The sequence below is a fragment of the Pezoporus flaviventris genome, unplaced genomic scaffold, assembly GCF_033815535.1.
Source record: "Pezoporus flaviventris isolate CSIRO_AGI_PZ_B2104156 unplaced genomic scaffold, CSIRO_AGI_Pfla_v1 ptg000013l, whole genome shotgun sequence".
Classification (NCBI taxonomy): domain Eukaryota; kingdom Metazoa; phylum Chordata; class Aves; order Psittaciformes; family Psittacidae; genus Pezoporus; species Pezoporus flaviventris.
The window spans coordinates 6,768,747-6,792,520 of NW_026892561.1; the positions used below are offsets into that span (position 1 = coordinate 6,768,747).

At 39.0% G+C, this 23,774-nt stretch overlaps 1 protein-coding gene across 18 annotated transcripts in view; it reads right to left on the reverse strand.

The window, feature by feature from the left end:
- The window catches only part of MAST2 (microtubule associated serine/threonine kinase 2), a 213,411-nt gene that overhangs the window by 37,349 nt on the left and 152,288 nt on the right, over positions 1 to 23,774 (reverse strand). For 14 of the 18 annotated variants that reach the window (XM_061451359.1, XM_061451366.1, XM_061451355.1 and 11 more), the window contains 5 exons: positions 22,867 to 22,887; positions 20,287 to 20,365; positions 16,201 to 16,355; positions 7,363 to 7,438; positions 5,860 to 6,069 (listed from right to left, as the gene is read on the reverse strand). In XM_061451359.1, coding sequence (XP_061307343.1) covers positions 5,860 to 6,069; positions 7,363 to 7,438; positions 16,201 to 16,355; positions 20,287 to 20,365; positions 22,867 to 22,887 — 541 coding nt within the window. The remainder of the gene's footprint in view (positions 1 to 5,859; positions 6,070 to 7,362; positions 7,439 to 16,200; positions 16,356 to 20,286; positions 20,366 to 22,866; positions 22,888 to 23,774) is intronic. The other 4 variants (XM_061451357.1, XM_061451367.1, XM_061451356.1 and 1 more) reach the window with 3 other exon arrangements.

Genomic DNA, 23,774 nt, shown 5'->3' on the forward strand with positions numbered 1-23,774 from the left:
CATTGCAACTGACTCCTTTTGCCATGCAAGAGAGACTTCAAAAGCTGTATTTGCATTATACCACCTATCAATTATACTACACAGGATGTGGTTTTATTTCATTTTTAAAAATGAAAAGAGGAATACTGGTTTTCTCAATTTTACCTTCCACAGAACCCTGACATAGATAATTATTAACAGCCTCATATATTTCTAGACTTTACTTTCAGCTTTACTTACAAACAGAATTCGAACCACTTCTGTTCATCATCAAGAAAAACTAAACTGTATTTCTCCTTAATTTTATAAATCCTGCTGATCAGCTACATATTATATTGTACGTATTATATGTACATATTATATGTACAATATAATACATAATAGCTATATATTATATATAGGACCAAGCAGAAGAGAAAAGCAAAGAGCATATAGAAACTTAGAGAATTTATTCTTGTCCACTTCTTTTGCTTCACCAGATTTCAGTATAAATTCAAGGCTTAGTTTCAAGGTATGTGCCTGTGTGAGGCATCTTTTTATAACAATACACACTAAAGAGATAATTAAATTAATCCCCCCCAAACACACCCCCGCCCCATAAATTCCTCTTCTTTTGCTCAAGCGCACAACAGTTACATTATGAGTGCTGAAGTTCAAATAAAATAGTATTTCATTGCAGGGTGATAAAAAGATGGTTTCAATGACATGTAAAAAGTGAAACTCTGTATAACTATTTATTCCCAAATGTCTAAAAATTAGGCTTTAGCACAGCCACAGACATAAAGTCCAGAGCTCAGCCAATGATCCAATGCTGGCAAAGAGCCACTTGCTTATAGGAACAATATTTCACCAACAAGTATGCAAGCAGCAATAAACAAAAGGTTCATTTAGCATTGTTCATTAGCACCATATAAGAAAAAGATGTGGGTGAGAAGTCAAATCACAGCAGAGATCACCTAAAAGAACAGTAAAAGCAGAGGGAAGCAGGAATTCAGAGCTAGAAACATCCAGGCAGTGTTTTCAATAAAATATGCCTGATCTTTTATTGCCAAACAAAATAAAATTCAGAAATTTATTATTTCTCATTAGGACACAGGTCAGAATGCCAGATTTTGAATTGTCTCCTTCAGCACTGAGAAGCCAGGGCGAGAATTTTAACCTTGAAGAAAACAATGTACCTGCTAGTTCATTACCTCAAACAGTATCTAAGATGCTTCCTGGCTATAGAGCCTTAAAAAGATAATTTCAAAAGCACTGAAGTAAGTTGCAATTTTTTTTCCTAACTGAAAGCTATTTTCTAATTATAAAATAGAAAATAATCAAAATGAAGGTGATCAGTATTCACTCTGCGTCCCCTAATGCATTATGCAAACTCGTAAGTTAAAATATGAATTCTAGAGAGAAATTAATGCTTTCACATTTGAAAAGCCATTCCAGATCACCAGGGGTTAGCTGTGCTGAAATGAATAAATAACATCAACAACCTTGTATCATTTGAAAAATGAGCCATGCAACTGGAAAGTCCTTTTCCCCCTATATGTTATATTACACAAAAATACCAATCATTCATCAGTTTGCATCCGTTTGTACTGTTAAACAATCTTTTAAATCAAGTCCTTTTGTTTTCTCCTTTTCAAAATGTAACTAATTTCATCAGGTGCCCGTTTTGGAAACGAAAAGCCAAACCATGACTGCCAAATGATATAGAAAAGCAAAAGGATAAAATAATCAAACACAACTTGTAACAGCCACTCAGCCATCATCTCTGCAGAGCGCTGCTCTTCCAAGATCCTCAGCAAAACTGCCTCTTCTTGTTTCCTTCTCGCACAGGACAGCCCGGACATCCCTACAGACGTCTTTGTGCGCAATCTGTCCCGAGGACAGCGTGTGGAAACCAGAGGGTTATACAGCCAAGCACTGCCTGCAGCTTCCATGTGCCTTGGCATGAGGCGTGCCATCTCATCACCGCTTCCCAGTGACGACACGCTTGTCTGAAGGTTGCTGGTGGCATTTCAGGGTTTCCTCCCCTCCCGCCTCCCAAGGGGAGGAGGGAGAAGCTATAGGGGCTGTGGGTAGAGGCTGATGCCATTCCTGCACACATTGCCAGTGACAGGTGTACAGGAGGTAGCAACGGGTAATTTACAAACCGATTCCCTTATCTGAAAGACCCATCCGTCACTAACTGTAGCTACTGGGGCATGAAATTAAAATCACTGTCCTCCCCTCGGGTTCAGCAGGACCAATAACTGGGATATGCAACTCACAACGCTGTAATTAAGCTAATATACTGATGGAAACCAAAACAATAGACCTGCAATGCCAAGAACCAATAAATTTACACTCGGGCTCATATTAAGACATCAATCCCAATCAGAATATCCATTTGCCAATGTGCAGCATCAGTCACTGCAGTGTAATACTAATACTTTTCCCTGTTCCTTCTGTTCCATGCACAGAAACACCTGTAATCCTTCACCTTCCTCACCAATTGGCTACACCTATGCAAAAGCCTTTAAATTTCTTTTGGCCAGTTTTATCTTGTTAATTCAGCCAAGTAATAACTGACTAACAGTCTTTTTCCCCCCCAGTGACCTGAGGTCCTATCCCACCCTCTAAGGCCACCCCCAATGGTAGCAGATACAGAACTGAATGCTACATATTACAGAATCTTTTTATTAAGTGTTTTATCTTATTTTTCAATATTTTTACCGTGTGAAGTGCAACATTCAAGTTCATGTTTTCCAAAATAAAGAAAATACCTTATTCATTTTTACTTCAGGATAATTTCAATGACATAATAAGCAATAGGGTTTTTTTTTCTGGCTAAAAGACATTATTTCATGCTCCAAACAAGGCAGAAGATCTCATTTGCCATAACTAACGGGATTTGTTGGCATTTTATTACAAAAGCCAGGATCTAAAAACTTTTAAAAGCTTTCTGGTTTGGTATATATAAACAGCTCATTATTTACATACCCAATTACTCTGTTGTATTCCTACAACATAAAGTAGACTCAAACCGCAACATATTGCATCAGGTTTCTTTTCTATGGTTTGAAATACTGTGCAAGTTTAGTTTGTTAGCGTGTGTCACAACTGGCCCCTTAAAAAGAATGTCAAGAGAATCCATTCTTTCACAGTAAAACTATATGAAAGTCTGTGGATATTCCTGCCACCTGCTGACCTCATTATTCACCAATAAACCATCTTCCCAGTCTTTCTGTATGTTATAAAAATATACTATAAAACTACATATCCCACTGCACAATAAAACTGCCCAAGTGGAAGAGCTTTTTTGATAAGCTTCCAGCTGGTATTATTTATATAGCAGGTAGCTCTGTGCGATACCTTACAAGCTAAGCAAAGACCCTCAAATTTGGAATCATCTAAACTTGACTCCAAACTTCCTGTGTTTCAGGTGGGTCCTCCAAAAGAAATATTCCCACCAATTTCTATATATTTAGGATGAACTGTGCCAATTACTTCCTTTCAGAATGCAGTCTGGAGGGCAGAGCACAGACTGGCAAGCAGGGGAAAACAAGTAGCTTTTAAATATTAAAATACTGAAAAGCCAAGGAATTACGACAGGACATTAAAAACAAATGAGAAAGGTACAGAATGAAGTCTTTGACATTTCTCTGCTGTCTTTAATTTCCTTGTCTTCTTTCCCAGCCTGTTCTGCCTCCCTTGTTTCTAAGCTTTCCTTTTAATTGTGTCTTCCCCACTTTACTTCCTAAAGTAAATCAATTCAACTTAAGAACTGACCCTTCTCTCAGCCCCACTCTGCAGAAGTTAAGGAGGAAGAGGTCAAAGAGAGAGCCCTGAACATCTATTCATGAACAAGCCCAAAGACAACTATCATATCGTCTCTAATAACAGTTCAATGTCATCCTTCCCCGCGCTTAGGAGCAGCAGCTTAATGCATGTAGGATCAAGGGGAAAAGGACATTTAAGAAGTGTGTTTTGAGGATTTGTTCTGAGAAAGGGGAGAGGAAAGGAACAAGTAGATTTATCTGACCAGACCTTCTCAAAGATCCTGATTAATGTCTTCAGGTCAGAACACAGGCCTGGAAGTACAGCCCAGAAGTGGCTATACCCAATTTATTGCTCTCTTAATTCCTTATGGTATGAGAAATCATTGTCCACACACAGAGAAGGAAAGTCTTGGAGAATTTCAAGCTCCAAGTATCTGCTACCAAAAGCAGCTAAACACTCTGTAGTCCCCTTGCACCCCTTGAAATGTAAGCTGTTTTGCTGAGCACACATACTCACTTCAAGTGTAATCTTTCCAGCTTTAAAAACACTACCCAAAGAGGCCTAATCCCTTATTTCATAGCTGATGCATGCAAACACGCTGCTTCCAGGCTCTGGAGATACAAGGTGGACCCACTGACACTTATCTGGCTGCATACCCCCATCTCCCCTTTACACTGCCCGCCCCTTACATCCAGGGCTGCTCACATGCCTCTGCCAGCCGCTGCTGGGCTGGGTGTTTATTCTGCCCAGGAAGGCTACACTGCCACTTTCTACTTCAGAAACATCTTCCTGTCTCCTAAAGACTGCAAATACTGAACAGTTTCTTCCACAAGATGCAGTTTCTCCGCACTGGACAGTGGCATCAATGGTCAAACTCTTGCACAGCATCCAAGGAACACCACTTTTACTAGGAAACACATATTTTACTATTAAATGCATCCACAGTGGTTACTGATATCCCATAGTTAGACAACCAACAAGGCCTCAAAAGATATTCCCTACCTCCCTTGATGTGCCAAAATTACTTTTCCCCATCCAGGCAGAACACCACAAAACCAAACATCAGGCATTTTTCTCCCATGCATACCAAATATCAGGGAAATTGCAGCCACACTCATATAAAAAGGGTAGTCAGAGATTTTAGCTGATACAAGGGAAGGTTCACAAAGCTTTTTAATACAATAATTGCATATTAAAATTGCAGTTTTATTTATCTGCCATTTTCTAATGTCTGAAAAGAGTGGCAAAGGGGCACAAACCATGGCGATTCATGCCTGCGATTGGCAAACTGATCAATGACACATAAATACACCTTCACCAAATAGATTAAAAAGCATCACAGAAAAGTAGTTATTTCATGTGTTCTGTTTCTAGGTGTCTCTGTTATCTGAGACTGCAATCTTTGTAAATCCTGTGTTTTCAGCTTGCTATCTCCTTAAATCAAAGCAGAGGGTTAGGGAAACATTCCCAAATGGAGGTCAGGAACCAGCAACTGGTAATAGCACTGACTCTTCACAACAGCTATAACATGAATTCTGAGAGATATTTTTAATTCAATGTTGTTTTCATTTTAAAGGAAAAGAGCAATTTTTAATGAGCAGCTGAAGCACACTGAGCATGCATTAAAATTGTGCCCCCTTGTGTATTTTCCTATGCTTTGAACACCACACAACGCATTGAAGTACTAAAAACCCCACAACCGGATTAAGTTCAGCTCAAGAAAACCTTCTATGAAAAATTTATAGCAACACTACAAACTATGGTGTTTTCACTCCTTGAAGGCACTATTGTAATTAATAAGTCATTCAGAGGTTTGAAGTACATGAAAGAAAAGTTCAGTAATTTCCTTCATCTGGATGAACCCAATTTTCATAAATGGCAAAGACTTCCTTTGACTTACTCATATGCATATTTAACTTGTACAAACTAAGTACACAGGTGAAGTGATTTACTCACATCTGCCCATGGCAAATCAACAGCAGACTGGAACAACTCGGATCTCCTGACATCCCCACCCACTGCCCTTCCCTCAGAATCCACACTGTCTCTCCTAAAATCAAAGCTCTGGCTATTATTTAAAGTTTCAATCAAAACAATATATTCCACTTTCCAGAGAGCACTTACATCCTGGAGAAGTTTCTCCAAGTTTTCCTGCAGCTCATAAAAGTACCGAGAAGTAATAAGACCTTCACGTGATTTATCTAGGCAATCTCTGGCCAGTTCAATAACTTGATGATGAATGAAACTTAGGACCCCATCTGCTAATTGCAGCACGTTCTCTGGAGCATTAGAGGCAATAAACTCAGCCAGCCGCTCTTCCATCTGTGCCGTGGCCTAAGAGTACAGAATAAAGAGAAATTACTATCCCAGAACTTAAAACCATAAACAAATCGGGTGCTAAAGTAACATACTTGCAATTCCAAAACACAAGAGGCTTTAAAAATATTCCAAAATACAATAGCATTTTGCTGAGAATTTAAATAGCATTCCCTAGGCAAAAGTTACGTGCACATGAGCAGACAACAAATATTAATCAGAACACACTTTCTGAAAATGCAAATGACCATAAAAATATCTTGGTGCTGAGGCTGAAATTCCTCCCTGGGTCTCCAGAGTAAGGACATACGATACGGAGCAGCTTTCAGACCTTTTAGACAAGACCAGGGAAGCTAAAAATCACTGCCCCAAGCAATAGACACATTTCTATCACTATAAGCCCTGATATCCTGTCTCCAGAGAAACATCTATTTTTCCTATTGGTACAGGAACAGGAAGGAATGGCCGTATCGACAGCTGTGGGATACATGATCTTCTAAACTCATTTCAGTGAGATGTCAATCTTCTACACTCACTGCAATGAGATGTTATTTTCAATGCTTTATTTTACAGGCTTCAATATGCAGCTTTTTTCAGAAACTGTTGGAGTTTTTTCAATGTAACTGAATTGGGATTGACTTTCTAAAATCCAAATCTATCTTCATTGTTTCTCTGGTACCAAGAGGCCAAGGGGCAAATGTGATTATTGCCAAAACCTCCACTATAATTTGGAATGATTTTAAAAGAAAACCCTGCATTTCCAATATGTAAATGGAAAGTCCACCAAAACCAAAGAAGTTTGGATCAGTATAAAGCAAATTCAAAGCAGTTATATAAGGAAATCTGAGAGAATGGTATTAAACTTATTTTGAAATGGCTTTTTAAAATAGCTTTTTTAAGTATATATGAAAATAAACAAAACCTCCCTCTTTCAGCCTTGATGTGATTCAAAATTTAAATAAAAACCCATGGATTTCTTAAAAATATATGGAGAGCCAAAGCATGGCCCTTCTCTTTACTCTTGTGAGCATGTGTCATCCCATTACAAGACAGGAGAAATCTAGTAAATATGAAATACATACACAAAACCATAAAGCTTTTCACCCTTTCCATTTGAATCTCTCCATTCAATCTATTTCTTCTACTACAGAATTAACACACGAAGCAGAGAAAGCAGCTTCAAACTCTCAGCAAACTGCGCTGCTTGGAAATGGGATGTAGGAGCTGGGCTCCTTCTCCAACAAGCACCACGTTAATTCTGAGCTTGGTCACAAGTTCATTGAATGCAGTATTGAAAAAGTGATTCTTTACCTTTGGAAACCTTTCTTTGTACACATGATTCATCATTATTATTTCACTGTCAAAGGAAATTGGGGAGCGACCCGGGCTAGAGGAGAAAAGAAAGCATGTTATCATTTATAGATATCACATCAAAACCCTCCAAAATCCACTGATGGTCATAATGCTGCCACACTGACTGCAGCCCTTCCAAAGCTTTTACCTCAGTAATGGGCAGATGCTTAAATTGAGAGAAAATGCTAGCAAGCAGTGGCAGTCTATAGTATCTGAAAGCTGCTAACGTTCCTGTCTTCACATGAACTCAAGCAGAAACTCACCTATTTTCACTGAATGCAAACCCTAACATACAAGCAGCGCACAAAACCTCAGTGCATTTGTTGCTGATATTCCCCTTGTTCTCTTCTTACTGCCCTCCCTGGCAGAGGTAGCAGCCCTGCTCAGAAAGAAATCACTGCTGTCTCTAGTCTCTAGTGCCAGAAGGGAGCAGAGTAAACCGAAACAAGGAACTTGGGATGACTTGCTTTCCTTTGTCTGAAGGATACCACACTACAGAAAGGATGCATGAGCAGTGCTATTCAGCTTACTCTTATATACAAATACCACCAACAATAAGAACATAATATTTCTATGAAAACTGCACTCCCTTGAGGCATGTTACACTGTGGATGCATGCGCACGTATGCATAGATTAGCCAGCGACTTCAAGGCACACCAAAAAAAAACAGGACACTAAATCTTGACAAACTGCACTTATATTACTGTTTGGGTGGGTTTTTTCAAGCAGAGTTGCATCTCATTTCATCACATCTGATGGTACGCAGTGCTCTGACTCATGCTGCCACTGAGGACAGCCGGATGAGGTAATGCAGATAATCCCTCACTACAGGATCGCCTACAGCATCTCATTTCTCCAGTTACCTTGTTTTAATGATCAAGACAAGCAAGGGCCTCAATTATTTGGCATCTTACAAGATTGTTGTCTTTATGATTTCAGGAGTACTACATGTTACTAAAAATATTTCCTCTATGCCAAAAAAATATGATTTTGTCTTGAATGAGTTCAAACATTTTAAACTTTCTTGTGAAGGATGAAGTGAATCTCTCTAAATGGAATAAATGCATTTTAAACTTGGAATGAATTACAGTTTCTACCTTGCTGCTAACCTATTTAAAGGAAAAAAACATTCTTTTGGGAACATATATTTACAATACAAAGAAAATTTAACTCGCTGGCTCAAAGCATACAGCAATACCAATCTCTCTTCATGCTTGGTGCTGGAATTCCATGAAATACATTGTGTCTTGTTTTTATTAAGGCTTATCCCTCAGCTTGGGAAAATTCACTTCAGATTAAATCTCTCACTAAATCTTTACGTTAAAGGAGAAAATCTGATTTGTATGTTTTGAATACCAGGTAAAAATACATTTTCATCAACTTGTTTTGAAGAAAATCTATCCCTTCACTTGGTACATGGCTAATTTTAAGCAAGGAGCATTTGCTTTAAAAAAGAAATTTACATTTATATTCAGAGGGAATGACATAATAAAAAGAATAAAAGAACATTTAAATTCCAGACTTGCAAACAAATCCTCTCCCAAATCTAGCCTGTTATCTTTATCCTTTTTTCTCCCAGACCAAACCATCTGACACAAACACAGGACACTTGTTTACTGGCGGTCCATATGGAGCTGAAGAACTTGGCAAATATAGTTATTGAAGAATTTATTTTTATATAATGTATTATTTCCCTGCGTGATTTAAGTGAGGTATAAATTACAAGGATATATTTAGCCCTTTGATACTAACTACAGAAATACAGAGGCACATGCATACCTCATTTTAACATTAAAGTAGTCCTACTAAAATTTGTGCTTGCTTAAGTATTTGCTGTCTTAGGGCTACAATAAAATATGAAGGGTTTTGCCTTTTGCTTTTATTTGTATGGATACAGGAAATTAAGAGCTCTGCAGAAATCATGCTACTTAAGCTGTCCTGCCAGGAGATGTAGTGTTTCCTTAAGGAGAGCCACAATGATACAGGAGTTTATTGGGTTTGGGTTTGGTTTTTATGATTCTGAAACAAAGTAGAGTCTAGGGATTGGCTATAAAGTAAACACTTCTGATCCCTTTACGTTCCTTGGGGGGACTGGCAGTTTTGGAAGCTGATTGATGCCACCTTTTGCAACCTAAAACAACAGCGCGTCCAAACAACTCTGGATAAAACCTAGGATCGAGGTTCAAACTGTCATTCTAAATAAATCTGCCCAGTGTAACAGGTCAAATTAAAAGTCTAGCTGACTAGAGCAAGACTGCAACATAATATACTGCACCGTAATTTTTTATGTTGATCCTTAGCCTGGGAATCTACAGAAATAATTAGAGGGACACTAACTAACCAAAGGCCAGGCACTGCTGATTACTTTACAGCACCTCTGAGACACAACCAGGCGAGAAAGAAACCAGGACTGATAACTAAATCTGGGCAAGCAACTGAATGCCACGTAAGGAAACTTAGAAAAAGAATGAAAACAGGAGTTTAATACCTTTTATTGGCATGAAAGCTTCTCAAATGCAAGGGCTTCACACATCTATGTGTCACATTTTAGTGTGCGGTGTCCCTGCCCACGGCAGCGGGGTTTGGAACTGGATGATCTTAAGGTCCTCTCCAACCCAAACTATTCTATGATTCTATGATCTATCTACCACCAAAAATTTCACGTACAGAACTAAACCAGACAACCATTTCAAGCCTCACAAAGGAACAGATGATTTCCTCTAAAACAGAGGACACAGACTGTGCATGTGCATAACATTTTAAGATATAAAGCAGGCTGCTTCTCTGGGTGTAGATAGGTAGGTCAAAGAAATGATTATTGTCAGTGTGTTTTTCATTTCAGTGGAGCAGACATTAGAAGAATAATATCCGTCTCCTTCAGCTTAACAGCAGAATGAAAAACTACTCTCTTTTCCCCTTCTTCACCCTCCCTCCACTTTAGGAAATGATGTGGTGATAGACTTTCAGTGACATCTATCTCCCACAAAGGTCTCTAGCCTTCAACTTGTCAAAACTCATGTGTCTTTACCTGATGCTAGAGAGTGAAAATAGCTTATAGACAGCTATTGGAAGGAGCAGCATTTATAGTAATAAGTTAAATCTTACAAAACCTAGTTTAACTGTGACTGAATAGAACTGAGGTGTTTATGAATACCTAATTTTTCCTTCACTGTGACAGCTGTATTTATCAGGAAAAAGCAGAGGAGCTAAAAGCACCGTGCTCCCCACTGCTTCTAGACTGCACGTAAAGGTTTAATGAGGATGTATTTACAGCATGTTACCAAATCCAATGTCCGTAGGAAAATTAAAACCGTAGCCTTAAGTTTCTGATCTCCATAAATAAGGAATTCAGAACTAGAGAGCCAAAGTTGTATGAAGTAGAAACTAAGTTAAACCTTCTCCTGAAGGTGAGCAGAGTATCGGCTTTCCTCTTCCCCCAAGAAACAAACACATAAATCTTTGACCTCATTCAAATTAATTAATACTAGAAGTAAGTCAGAAAACTCCCCCTGGAAAAAGAAGAAAATGAAGGAGAAGCAAATATGGACAATCTACGTCAAAAAGTCCACGAAACTTCAGAGCAAACACGGCTCAGTGCTTCATACAGACCACAACTAGACCCTGAGGCCTAATCCTGTTTCTGGAAAGGACAATGACCAAAGGAGAACTGAATTCAGCAGAGCAGGATCTACAGGATCTGCTGAAGTCCGAGTTGATGCAACATGCACAGTAATAGTGAAATGCAGTTTCCCACAGAATTACAGCAACCTATACAATGAAGGAAACCATGTAGAAAATTAAATGTAACTTTGGATTATTTTTCAGTCTTTATTTAAAGGTTCCCTCTGCCTGCATAATCATAACCAAGGAGCACAGAAGTCCACACTGAGCAGTTATTCTAGTGCTGCTAGAAAAAGGGGGATCTGAGGCAGGCAAACAGTGAAAGAGAAAACAGGCTTTCTCATCAAGCACTTTGAAAAGAAATTTCTGAGTTTTAACATACTTTTTGATTTCTTTAATTCATTTTTACAAGCATGAGCTTCGGATACATTTAATCTGCAGACAAACACTATTTGTGATTGGTTTTGTATCAGGGAACTGTTTTCCAGGTCAGCTCTTCTCTATAATAGGAGTAACATTCTTATGAATGTTGATCCTAGTGACAAGCTAAGCAGGGGATTTTCTAAATATCTGTATATATAAATAATAAATTAGCAAACAATAAAGAGGTAAGTACACATGGGTTAAAACTTAAACAGGGGAAGTTTAGATTGGATATAAGGAGGAACTCTTTTACTGTGAGGGTGGTGAGGCACTGGAATGGGTTGCCCAAGGAAGCTGTGAATGCTCCAGCCCTGGCAGTGTTCAAGGCCAGGCTGGAGCGAGCCTTGGGTGAGATGGTTTAGTGTGAGGTGTCCCTGCCCATGGCAGGGGGGCTGGAACTGGATGATCCTGAGGTCCTTTCCAACCCTAACTATTCTGTGATTCTATGACAACATTACGGGAAGGGGAATACATTTCAATCACAGCCTCTTTGAAAGTAAGGACCAATGAGTTTGTCCTACAGACTAGGGGCTGCAACTAGCTCTTTCCAATACTTCAGGGTTTTTTATGCATGCCAGCAGAGACCGAAGCTGCTTTAGACACGAAACACTAGAAAGTTAAGCTCATAAGCAGTACACAGCATAACTAAGAATATCCAGTTTTCCAATTAACAGAAAACCATAAAGACAGTGAGTGAAACCAGAAAGGAACAAATTTGCAAGCTATCACTTTGAAGAACTTTTTAAAATCAAGTCCATAGAACTCATTGTCTTGAAAGAGAAATCTGAGACCATCGTTATCTGTAATGTAGTTAGAAAGTAGTTCCGTAAGCAACAGATGCCTTATGCTTCAGAATATAAAACTATTCTCCTCTGGCAAACCCATAGCTGGGTGAATCCCTGTTCTGCAGGGAGCACTGCCTGCTTCTCTGCAGCTTGTGGCAGACAGCACCTTCCAAAACCAGCAGCGTGAAGGGATGAAACCACCAAGGTTCCTCAAGCAGTTAAAGCTGATGCTTAAGCGCAGTGAGGTGAGAGAGCTCCACAACCTGCAGGATCAGATTTTAAGATAAAAATGGACTATGGGGGCCACTGGCATGGCCCCACACACCTTCTTCCCATCTTGGGTATCTTTTTGTCAGATGCCCATTTTGGCAACAGGTATTTTCTGAGGATTGTCTCTGTATATTAATGGCAGGATCTAGTATGTCAAAAGTCAGGTTGGAAGACTGCATTTAAAAAGCACTATCCAGCAAAGAGATGAAGGAGCATATTTGATTAAGGATGATCTCATCTATTTCAACTACATAAAAATTCACTGCTACGATCTTCAACCCTTTTCTCCCTAGACAACATTATGCTGAAACAGAAAAAGAGATCAAGAAAAACGGGCAGATTGGTGGGCTGAGTGACTGCACAAAGGCAGCTCCTGAAGAAGTTGTTATTAGTTAACTCTACTTTTATCTCTGACATTCTCCATGCATTCCCATGTGTTAGCAAAATGTCAAGTAAAGAGAACTGGGAAAAGATGGAGGGCAGCATCTCTCAACTTAAAAAAACGAGTAATGATGCAAAGTTTGGTGCAAGAATCCACCCTCCATGCATTTCACTCCTGGAAGAAAAGATCTTTTCCAGGGTAAGCCCAAGACTGTTTTAATGAAGTGAATGTAGTCTGAGCATCTCTATTGCTCAATAACTTGGAGGAATTGAAGGCTGCAAAACACACACACAGAAAAAAGAGGTCAAGAGCTTATATTTAGGAACTACATCTGCAGGTAATAAAGAAACACTCTCTTCCACTGAAGACACCTTGTAAGCACCAAAACAGGTGGGTCACACAGAAATATGTTCTTTTGTTTAGCATATAAGTACTGGATCTACTGGAGATGGATGAAAGAACAGTCTTCTGGCTTTAGGAACTAGGCTTCAAAAGCATGTCACACTTCTGGATTCCAGTGCTGGTCTCAGGCTACCTCCTTATCCCTGTGTAAGAGAGCAGCTGGAAAAGAACCAGTGCCACTTCTTTGGTGTAGAATTTAGAGTATCTTCAGGCCTCACTGGCAGACACCTCACCAATGGAGGTGCTATCAACTTGTCACCAGTGCTATCTTCCACAACTGCACGCTTTGTTACTTTTTCCATCCACTTTGACCATTAAAACTGCTCTGTATGAACAGAACATTTGCAGCTAGGTACAAGAAAATGGTAAATTTCTAGTCAAAGTAGATTTTGTCAGGAGTTACATCTAGGCAATACTCTCCTCTGTCCAGAAGCAGAAAAGGATCATCTGATACTTCTGAAAAGGAGACTCTCAAAAATAGTAGTCCAAGCATTTGACAGTGGCATCTCAAAATACCAGTTCCCCTCTATAAAGAGAGATGTAAGTTTGCAGTCATAAAGGATGAAAAATGAATACATGTTAACAGTCAGTCATAAATATCAGACCATCTTTTAAATTACAAAGCTATGACTACCAATTAAGAAGAACATCTGATGTATTTTGTTCATCTGCTTCCCATTACAGCAGATCAAATTAGCCCATTAAACGCTTATGGAAATACTACATTTTTAGAAAATTCCTGCTTAACTTTGAACTAATTAACAGCTCAGATTTTATTTTTTCATTTTTGAAGTAAGTAAAAATATCCTCTCACCGAGTGAGCCAACTTTATCGTGTGGGCAAACACAAAAGCAATCTGTGCAGTGAATAAGGTCTGGTTTTCACATATTTCAGTACTTGTTTGTTTACAAGGACACACAACCCTCTGTCAAAAAGGGTATTTACTCCTGCAAACACTGCTCCAATTGGTCACATTGACGTACCGATTTCCCCTTGATGTGCAAGGGCCAGCATGAATGCTTGGGAGTGGCAAGGGTGCTTTAGAGCCACACAGTGCCACAGTGCTAGCAATAAGCAAAATGAAAAACAAATCAGGCACAGTAAGTTTAAAAAAATTAAACTACTTCATTCTAATCTCTGGCATACTAATAAGGCTGGCCATTATCACACTGAAAACCAGAGAGCTACAGAAAGCATTCAAGAGAGGAGGGAGATTAATCATAGATGTATGACACACTGAATTAATCTAGTCTCGTCACAAATTATAAACCTACTATATGATAACTCTGCTTTTAAATTGGCTCACAAAGGTAAAATTCCAGCAAGCTGCTAATCCATATTAAAAAGGAAAAAATTAAAATCAGGCTCTTCATTTTATTGTTTATATCATTCTTGCATTAACAAGGGTGTCTCATGCTTCATTATGGCGACAGTAAAATGTCTGTGTTAGAAAGGACTATAATTACTTTAGTGAAGTGTTGTCTACCTACACTAGCTGTCTTATCTATAAGGAATTAGTACTACTGCAGTTACGCTACTCAGCAATAGCATTAAAGAGTGCAGCAGGTCTGAAGTAGGACTATTGTTCAAAGAGACTTAGTACAAATCATATGACTAGTCTTAGGACATGGCAATTCGCAGAGATCACAGGCTAAGTGTGCTACTACCTATAGTACTTACCTATTCCTGTAGATTACTGTGTAACTACACTTAGTAGATCCATATGCAATTACCATGCAGCCTGCACTGAAGTTTAGAACACACAAATAATTACGAATAATCATGAAAGGTTAGCTCTGCCATGACACAATACTCACCATGGAGGTTTTTTGTTATCTTGGCCTGTTTCACACCCTATCACAAACCCTGGCCTAGGTCCTGAGCTGGGCACACTGATTCAGTATTTCCAGCTGACAGTTTCTGAATCCTGCCCACTAATTTAAAGGTGATATCCACCTCTGACACCCTCAGATGAGAACAAGGCAGACCTCACCTCCTTGTCCCCTACTTGTATAAATCCTTTTTCTTTCACAAGATGCTGTGTCTAGAGGTACACACTTCTACACTTTCACTCACTTGGTCCCCCACTAAATGCATAGCAAAGCTTAAGGCTTTTGCCATGATACGAAATGTTTGTTGATTTATTCCACAAATTTGTTGAGGCTTGCAAGAAAGATTGCCCAGAGAGGTTGTAGAATCTCTGTCCTTGGAGATATTCAACAGCCATCTGGACATGGTCCTGGGCAATCTGCTTAAGCAGGGGCTTGGACAAGATGACCTCCAGAGATCCTTTCCAACCTCAGTCATTCTGTAATACTGTGAAAGATGAGGTTCTAGCTGCTTCTGGTTTTAAGTACGGAAAAATCAGCTGCACAAGGAAATAACCCCTGGAAAGCTATTGTTGAATAACCAGCTCTCCAAAGCAACCATAAAAATTATTCAACTGCTAATGCAGGAGAAATGTTTTCAGCACTATTACAAAATTCCTCTTGGGTGCAATTCAATTTAAGGTTTTGACTTGACCTACTCTAGTTTTCACAACCCTTCAGAAGCACTGCTGGAAAAGTTATTAACAGTGACTGTAACCACTTCCTTACACTCACGCAGCAAAATTCTGAGATGAAACTTCACTAAAGGGAATCTACCCTGTAGATTTAGCCCGAGACGCTTGTGGATCATGTTTTCATAGAGTTATTGTGAAGATACAAAAGCAGACACTGCTAACCATTTTGCAACCCAAACCCTCAGCATCAAATGTACAAAATTTATACCCTTTCTGATTAGGTGACTTACATGTTTCAAAACTATGCAACAAAACTACAATGACTTTTCTCAGATCTGAAAGCACACACACAGAAATGCAACACATGCATCCAATATCTTAAACATTCAACAAACAACCTGAAGCTCACCTGAGACTGCGAGACCGAGGCCTCAAGGCTGGAGAATGGCGCCCTTCCTCATCAGTGATGCTCTCAGTGCTGAAATGCTTTGTCAGGAAATGAAGTTCATCTGCCGTGGGCTGAAAGGGCAGCTGGTGCAGCTTCTCCTGAGATGAGCATGATGACTGAGTACAGAAAAAAATACAGAAAAGAAATGCACTAAACGCATGCATAGGGGTCAGCTAATGAATGGAAGAGGAACGGATTCTGCAGGACACTGCACACTCCAGCGGAAAAGAAAGCTATTTATCAGACCAGGTGCCTCTTTTTATTGTTCTCATTAGGCTAATCCAATCCTTCCATATAATGACAGAGCTGGTGAGATCAGGAAAACTTTTGAGAGAAGGCTAGGGAACCATTGCATCTGATTCTGGAACTGTTACATCTGATCATGAAAGTAATTTACTATGAGGAGAAAGAAAGGAAGGTACATGAGTACCAGTGCTACTCTGGAAAAGCCAAGGAGGTTCCTGGAGTGGTGAGCAACTTTCTTTCCTTTTCCCTCATGCTCTCTTAGCTCAGGAGTTTCACTGGCATGCAGAATGCTATGGAGCTGTGTAGACATGAGAGTTTTTGCTGATTATTTGCTCTCATTGGGAACTGCTATTGTAAACAGTCAGGATTTTATTTCTCCCTTCCTTTACCTATCAGGCTTCTTCTCTAACAATAAAGACAGTAACAAAATGTAGATAGCTGACTTTGCAGAGTTGTAAGATTAACAGACTCTCTCGTTAAAGAGTTAGCTTATTCATCTTTAAATATGACACATCCTGTGATAACAAAACAACATGAAATTGCTTTAATCCTTGGAACCTCAAGAAACCTGAGATTGAAACAAATATCTGTGGGAAGTTTTAATAACATCAAACGTTGGATGTTTCAGGGGAAAAAGCTGTAGGTCAACTAGCAAATGCCTTTTTTTCTTGTGTGATTTTTCAATGCCCCTTTCCATTTTACAGAAGATAATACATTATGTAAGGACAAATTAAAAATCACCCTTAAAAGCGGGGGGGGGGGGGGGGGGGGAAGAAAAAGTGCTGAATAACCAGAGTAGCACTGAGTAACACCAATGGGCTTTACTAAAAACATCATCCTAACCTAAGTTCCAAGGCTCCTTACTTATCTAATAGGGAAAAACATGGAAAAAACGTTTCCTTTTGCTACAATGACCCTCCCTCAAACTGGAAAGGACTGTATCCTAGCACCAGAAGTATTGGTACCAGGTAATTATACATTATATAAAATGTATGGCAAGCTTTAACTTTTCTAGCGTGCTTCACTAGACTTATTTGCTGTTGATGGCTTTTGGAAACGAAAGCTAAGACGTATGGCCAAGCAATGAAAGCCAGATGCTGACAAAGCTTTTCACTGAGTCCTGCATGTCTGTAATACTGATAGCAAAGAGGAAATACTCTGAAATCACCTAAATCAGGTACATTCAAATTTATCAAGGTAACAGCTACACTTGAAATGAATTAAAACTAAGCAGATTGCTGCAGATCCTGAAGAATTCCAGCCAGGATTGAGACGGACATCTGAATGTGAGAACTTACAAACCTGAAGACCATATTCTTTAATAAAAATGTAACTGGATTGGCTCCAGATCCCAGATCTACTCCCTCTGCACTGCACAGAGTTTTTTACAGAAAAGAACTCCCCTGAAAGCCTTGGGATATGCATGAGCTCCCCAGGTGTGGCTGGAACTGGAAGCTGCCACTTCATAAGTTTTTCTTCAGGCAGGTCTCGGTGCAGGGATTATGTTGGGAAGTCATCTCCAGCACAGTGTCCACACAGTGATGATTATATGGAATGTGTATCAGCTTACACTGGCCTAATCCACACTGAAGCCAAGATGAAGAGGCTGAGTTTCTGACAGCCCCTTTGCTCACAGCTATCCTGCTGTGCACACTGCTTATGTCAACAGAGCAGGAACTACTAAAGACAGAGTGTTACAAACCTGCATTAGCAGGTACTCAAGTTCTGGCATTACAAATACGCATCTTAGTCAAAACAAATTTAAGCTAAACCTACCACATTAAGGGAAGTTAGCACATTAGAAAACACTGGCATTAGAAAAAAATCAAAACTGACAGTCTAGAGAAAGCATTAAAAACTTTATCTCTTTCAACAGCAAAATTCATGGGAAAGCAGTGCTAGTCAACTCATGGGTGACCAAACAAAATCCTCTCTCTACTTTCTCTCCTTAAAGGCAATCAGATCACAAAGTCCGTAATTCCAGAGTATAACTAAAGAAAGCCCCAAAGATAAAGACCTGAAGATAGAGATGATGAGAAATGGACCTTCTTCTGCCAAGGGCTTCTCTAGCAATCTTAAGGCATACAATCTTCCAATAAAAAAGTGTGAAAGCAAAGTGAAACCTTTCTGAAGTATTGATTTTTAAGTAATTACACCCCTGTATTCAATACTTGCAGCAGACTAATACGAACATCCTCAAGTGTCTTAATTACAGATGCAGAATTAGCCAACTCTTCTCCAGTAAAAAAATTTAAGCTAATATTGTAGTAGCTTATATGTTACTCTCCATCTAGAAAATGGATAGAAGATGAGATGTAACTGTATACTGGCCCATTCAACTGACTGTTCTACATTTACCTAACTTGAAAGAAGGTCTTCTCCAGCTTTTTCAGTGTTGGTTTGATGATACGTATCTGGTCTTCATGATGTGTATGACAAGGATAAAAGTGTATTTTTTAAGTGTCATCCCTCATTTGGACGGAAAAAATAAAGCAGAATCTACAGATTTCCACAGCCTTCTCCTACGGGAGACTGCTTTTTTTGGTGCCTTCTAACAGGACCAATAAAAAAAAGCCCCAAACAAATCCAAAACCATCAAAACCCCAATGTCTTGAAGGACAAAAGATAACGAATTGTGGAAACTGTGCAAGCTAGAGTCTGGGCAAATGTATCTGAACATACGAAGCTATAGAGGTGAGAGTAACACTGCAAAATCAAACCTTAATCATACCAATTTATACTAACACGAAACTTTAGACCACAATTTCTTCTCTTGCTATCTAGACTGAATTTAATACTTGCCTCCTAAGGAACTGCGAAGATAAATTTGTGTTTGAGAGGCACTAGAAACTTTATAGATTAAGTTAATAGAACAGACCATTGTTCTCACAGGAAGAACAATGATACTGCATTCAGTGTAAGATTTGCATAACGTATTGTATTGAGTCCTAATTAATGCAGGTATTGCAATTAGAAGCATATTCTAAATATAAAGCTAGATGATCAGTAGAAATGTTATGGAAAGAGGCAGTGATACGTGACCACACAGTTGAAGACACTCACCATAACACACATACAAAAGAGCGTTTCATGAAGACTGTTCAGGCAGCCCTAACAGTTCCAATGTTTCTATACCTGCCTTTCCAATGTTGTTACGTGGATAACCACAACATCTAGTACATACAAACTAAAGAATAAAAGTCATTGTATGAAGTATCTGGAGAGTTATAAGGGTTAACAGGGTGCTGCTACCTCACTGGTAGTAATGACATACTTGTCTTTTGAAAGTACAGAACTCAAGCAAACTGCAGCCAGCCTTTCTAATGACGTGTAAGAATTGAAAAGCTTTATGAGGAGGTTCAAATTCTTGCAGCTGAATAGCAGAGGTTTATTATCAGCTGGTCTTTCTGCTAGCCTGATAGCAGTGGTTTTCATACTAAGAACCTGAAAGCAGACAAGAATTTCATTTCCCAGTTACAAAAAAAGCTGAGAGCTGGCTACTAATTATTTACTATCTCTTAAGAGTCCTGCCACTTCGGAGATATTGTGCCTCTCAACTGATCAGTCGAGCCAAGTGCTGCACTGGGATTTCACCAATGCTAAAGGCAAAGTGCAAGATGGTAGGAGCTGGGAAATGGAGGAAAAAGCAGAAGAACTAATAATTAAAATAATTTTTAAAATAATTAGTATATTAAATAATGTTAGCAACAAAATGAAGATATTTTAGTAAAGACTCAGAAACTGATTTGTTAGGGTGTATTTGTACAAACTGAACTGCTTGGAAAAGTTTGTGTCACTTACTGAAACTGTTGAACTGGGGGTGTTTGTTCCATATCCAGATGAAGGAAGGGAGGCCAAGGACCAGCGGCGTCCATCCGTTCTGGAGACAAGAAGTAAGGGAAATTACTGTCAGAGATATATTGTGGCTCCATCTTGGGGGAAATTAACATTTTCCAACTCCAAATCTCTTGACCTCACATTTTTATTAAAGTCTCAAGTTATTCAGATAAATCAAGTGCCCCATTTACAATGACCTTTGTGACAAACCAGCTAGGGCAAGTTTTTAAAAGCAAAAGTAAGTGACCTTAGAAAGGATAAAGCAAATGGGCATCAGATTCCTGCATTAAGTAGATGATTTGTAAATGTTACTAGTTGTGCAAAAACTGGGGTTTCTAAACCAGACAAATGAAGTCAAAACATTTCAAACTTATTTGAAAAAGACAGTCATGCTTAACACAATTAAAGTTTAAAATTGAGGGGGGGGGGAAGTCAAATTAGATCAAGAATCAACTGAAAGTGGATTCATTTGTTTAGTTAGTCAGAAGGCATCCTGCCTAGCACACCTGACACAGCTGGTGGATTAAATCCACTACAGCAGACCTGAACAGTGCCACGGTGTCGTCTCAAAACACAGAAGAGAGAGAAATCAAAGACATCTCACCTAGGGTCTCTTTCTCCTCCAGCCAATATAACACTAATAGTTACTTCCCTATGGCAGCCAAAGAAACATGATGCTCAGGGAAAACAGCCAGAACATCCCAGAGATACTGCAGAAAAGGCCTTGTTCTACCAATGTCAAAACTGAGGAACTACACAACTGCTTTGAGAAGAATCAGTAACGACCTCTCCAAAACCCTCTTCTCCCCTCAAAACCTGCTTTGGTGAGGATGGAAACTGAACTACATTCAGCTCAGTCTCACAGCTCTTTTCCTGCCTCTGATTTCATTTCAGTCTTGCACACATTTTGTGTCCTATAATGGACAAACGTGTCCTGTGGCACAATGGGATGGATGTTAAAGACGTCTCTTCCTCACATCTGTTTCCATTGGCTTGTTATTGTTATTAAAACAGATCATCTTCACTTTATGACCAGTTGCTGATAAATCAGAACAGTTCCTCATTTTAGCTTTGGAACGATTTGGTTTTTTTTTTGGTGCATGTGGATACAGTACATTTGCAAGTGCCTTATGAATAGGATGTTTGGTACAGGTCTGAAATAGTGCTTAGTGCTTATTAAAAACTCAACTGTTAGCATCCTCACAGCAATATTTCTCATCCCACTATCCACACCCATTGAACCTCATCCTCAGAAGTAAGTCCAGTGCACATCCAGACATAAATGCCTGTTTCTGTTTTTTACAGATCTAGTTCCTTTTACTTTCAGGCACCGATACACAGCACTCCTCTTTGCCATCTGTCTGAGAATAGGAGGGAAATAAACTCACTGTTTTACATCACTGAAAGAATTTCATGTCAAAGGAGTTTTTAAAAAGACTCATGCTTCATGCATTTCAAAGAAGATAATCAAGCTGTAACACAGATTCCTACCGCATGCGTATGTTACATCTAAACCCCATTTAGCCACAGGTGGTTTTCTTTGGCAAGACAATAACATGTAAAAGAATAATCTCAAACAAATCCAAGAGAAATGAAATTCTTTTCTTGACCCTGAAAACTAACAAATACCAGCATCACAGTCACTGCGTGATGCGGTCAGTGAGTCAATGCCGAACTTCAGCGATCTTCATTGAGCTTCTTGAAACGTACATTTAGGTCAGTTGGGACCCTCAATCCCAAAGCAAGACAGCATGTTACTGTCTCAAACAAGTCACCGAATTTTTGCAAAAGGAAAGCCTAATCCCTTTCTTACTGACTTGCCTAAATTGCGAACTGAAATTACATCAGAACTTTCATTTTGACATGGTTTAAAGAAAAAAGAAATCTTTCTGTTAGAAAATTAGAGGATACCTCTTCATGCTTCGGCTATTTTCTGCTGATGCAATCTAGGCAAGCAATGTGCTAAGCAGTCAGGACAAGGCATATCAGCTCTAGTTTAGCAGAAAGAAGGGGAATAAGAGTAGAAATCTTCCAAATCAAAGGCAACGGGAAAAAGGCTACAAGGAAATTCCTCCTTCATTTATGCAAAGCATTTCAAAGTTACTGCAGTGTTTTGGTAATAAACATATTTTTAGGGAGACCTTGTGCAATGCTGCTGCAAGAAAAGATACTTGGAAAGACTTTTTAGGTCTTGAATTTTATTTATCATACTCCCTCTGCTAATAAAATAAAAACATGTGAACAACAAATCTGGCCTCTAAAATGGCATTTTAATTAGTTAATTAAGGAGGTATTTTTATGGCAGCTAAATGCTATTTAATGAACAGTAGATCAATTTCAAAACAAGAAGGTGCTAGAAGAATAACACATCTTCTCTAGAGCACTACCTGTTTATCATTTTAAGGCTGTTTTGATTACCACAGAGTAGAAACTGAATGCCTAAATGGGGTTATTACAGCACAAACTCGTTAGGGACAGGGGCTCAGCTGCACAGAAGCATAGTTCATACACACACACAAGCAGCAGCAATACAATACACATTACCTGTCTGCTCTGTGTCCGTGGCTGTATGGAAGAAATTGTACAATGACAGTGAGAGAGAGAGAAATAAAAGATACACGTGATTTCTGAAAGAAACCTCATCTTCTGTTACTGCTATTCTACTAAGACCAGTTCTAGTGAATATGGACAGAATTAACCACATATTTCTGTATTCAAACAGGAGGATTCCTCATCATGCTAACTTTGTGGCTATGACACAGTCACTGAAAGGGTGTCTAGCACGGGATTTCATCAAACTATGGACAATCTTGCAGTATACTCTAGTGAAACTGGCTTCACAATGAGTCTTCCAAATGCTTTTTCTACTCTGTCCTAAGAATCAACTCATCCCAGGGCTATAATGAAAGAATTAAATTCACAAATGATGTTGAAACTAGGTAATAAATAAAGAAATTATACAAAATCTAAAATGCAGAAAATCATCAACAAATCATTTCTGTGCTGGCAACAGGAGGAAATCAGGTATGAACCACCTCTTTAAACCCACCCAACACTGATCAGTGTACAGTGAAATATCCATTTGTCTGTGGCAACAGAGCACCAACATTGCAATTATTTAATACCATCATATAGAAGTTATTCTGATACCACTATGCGATAACCTAATAAATACATATCAGTATTGCTGGCATAGCTATTCAGGATGTAATGCCAGTAGAAAATAGAAGCAAGCTTCTAAAACGAGCTGTGCTTAAGTGTTCTTTTCAGTGACAGAAAACTTAGAGAGCAACATGCATACTGTAAAATGAACCACAGTATCTGATGGAACAGACTTAAACTTTATTCACCTATTTCTTTCAAAAAACAGATGTAAAAGGTGGAGAAGTGTGAAAGGGCATCCTTCAGGGTTTTAGTATTAAAACCTTTATTGGCTGCTTGAAATTTTGAAA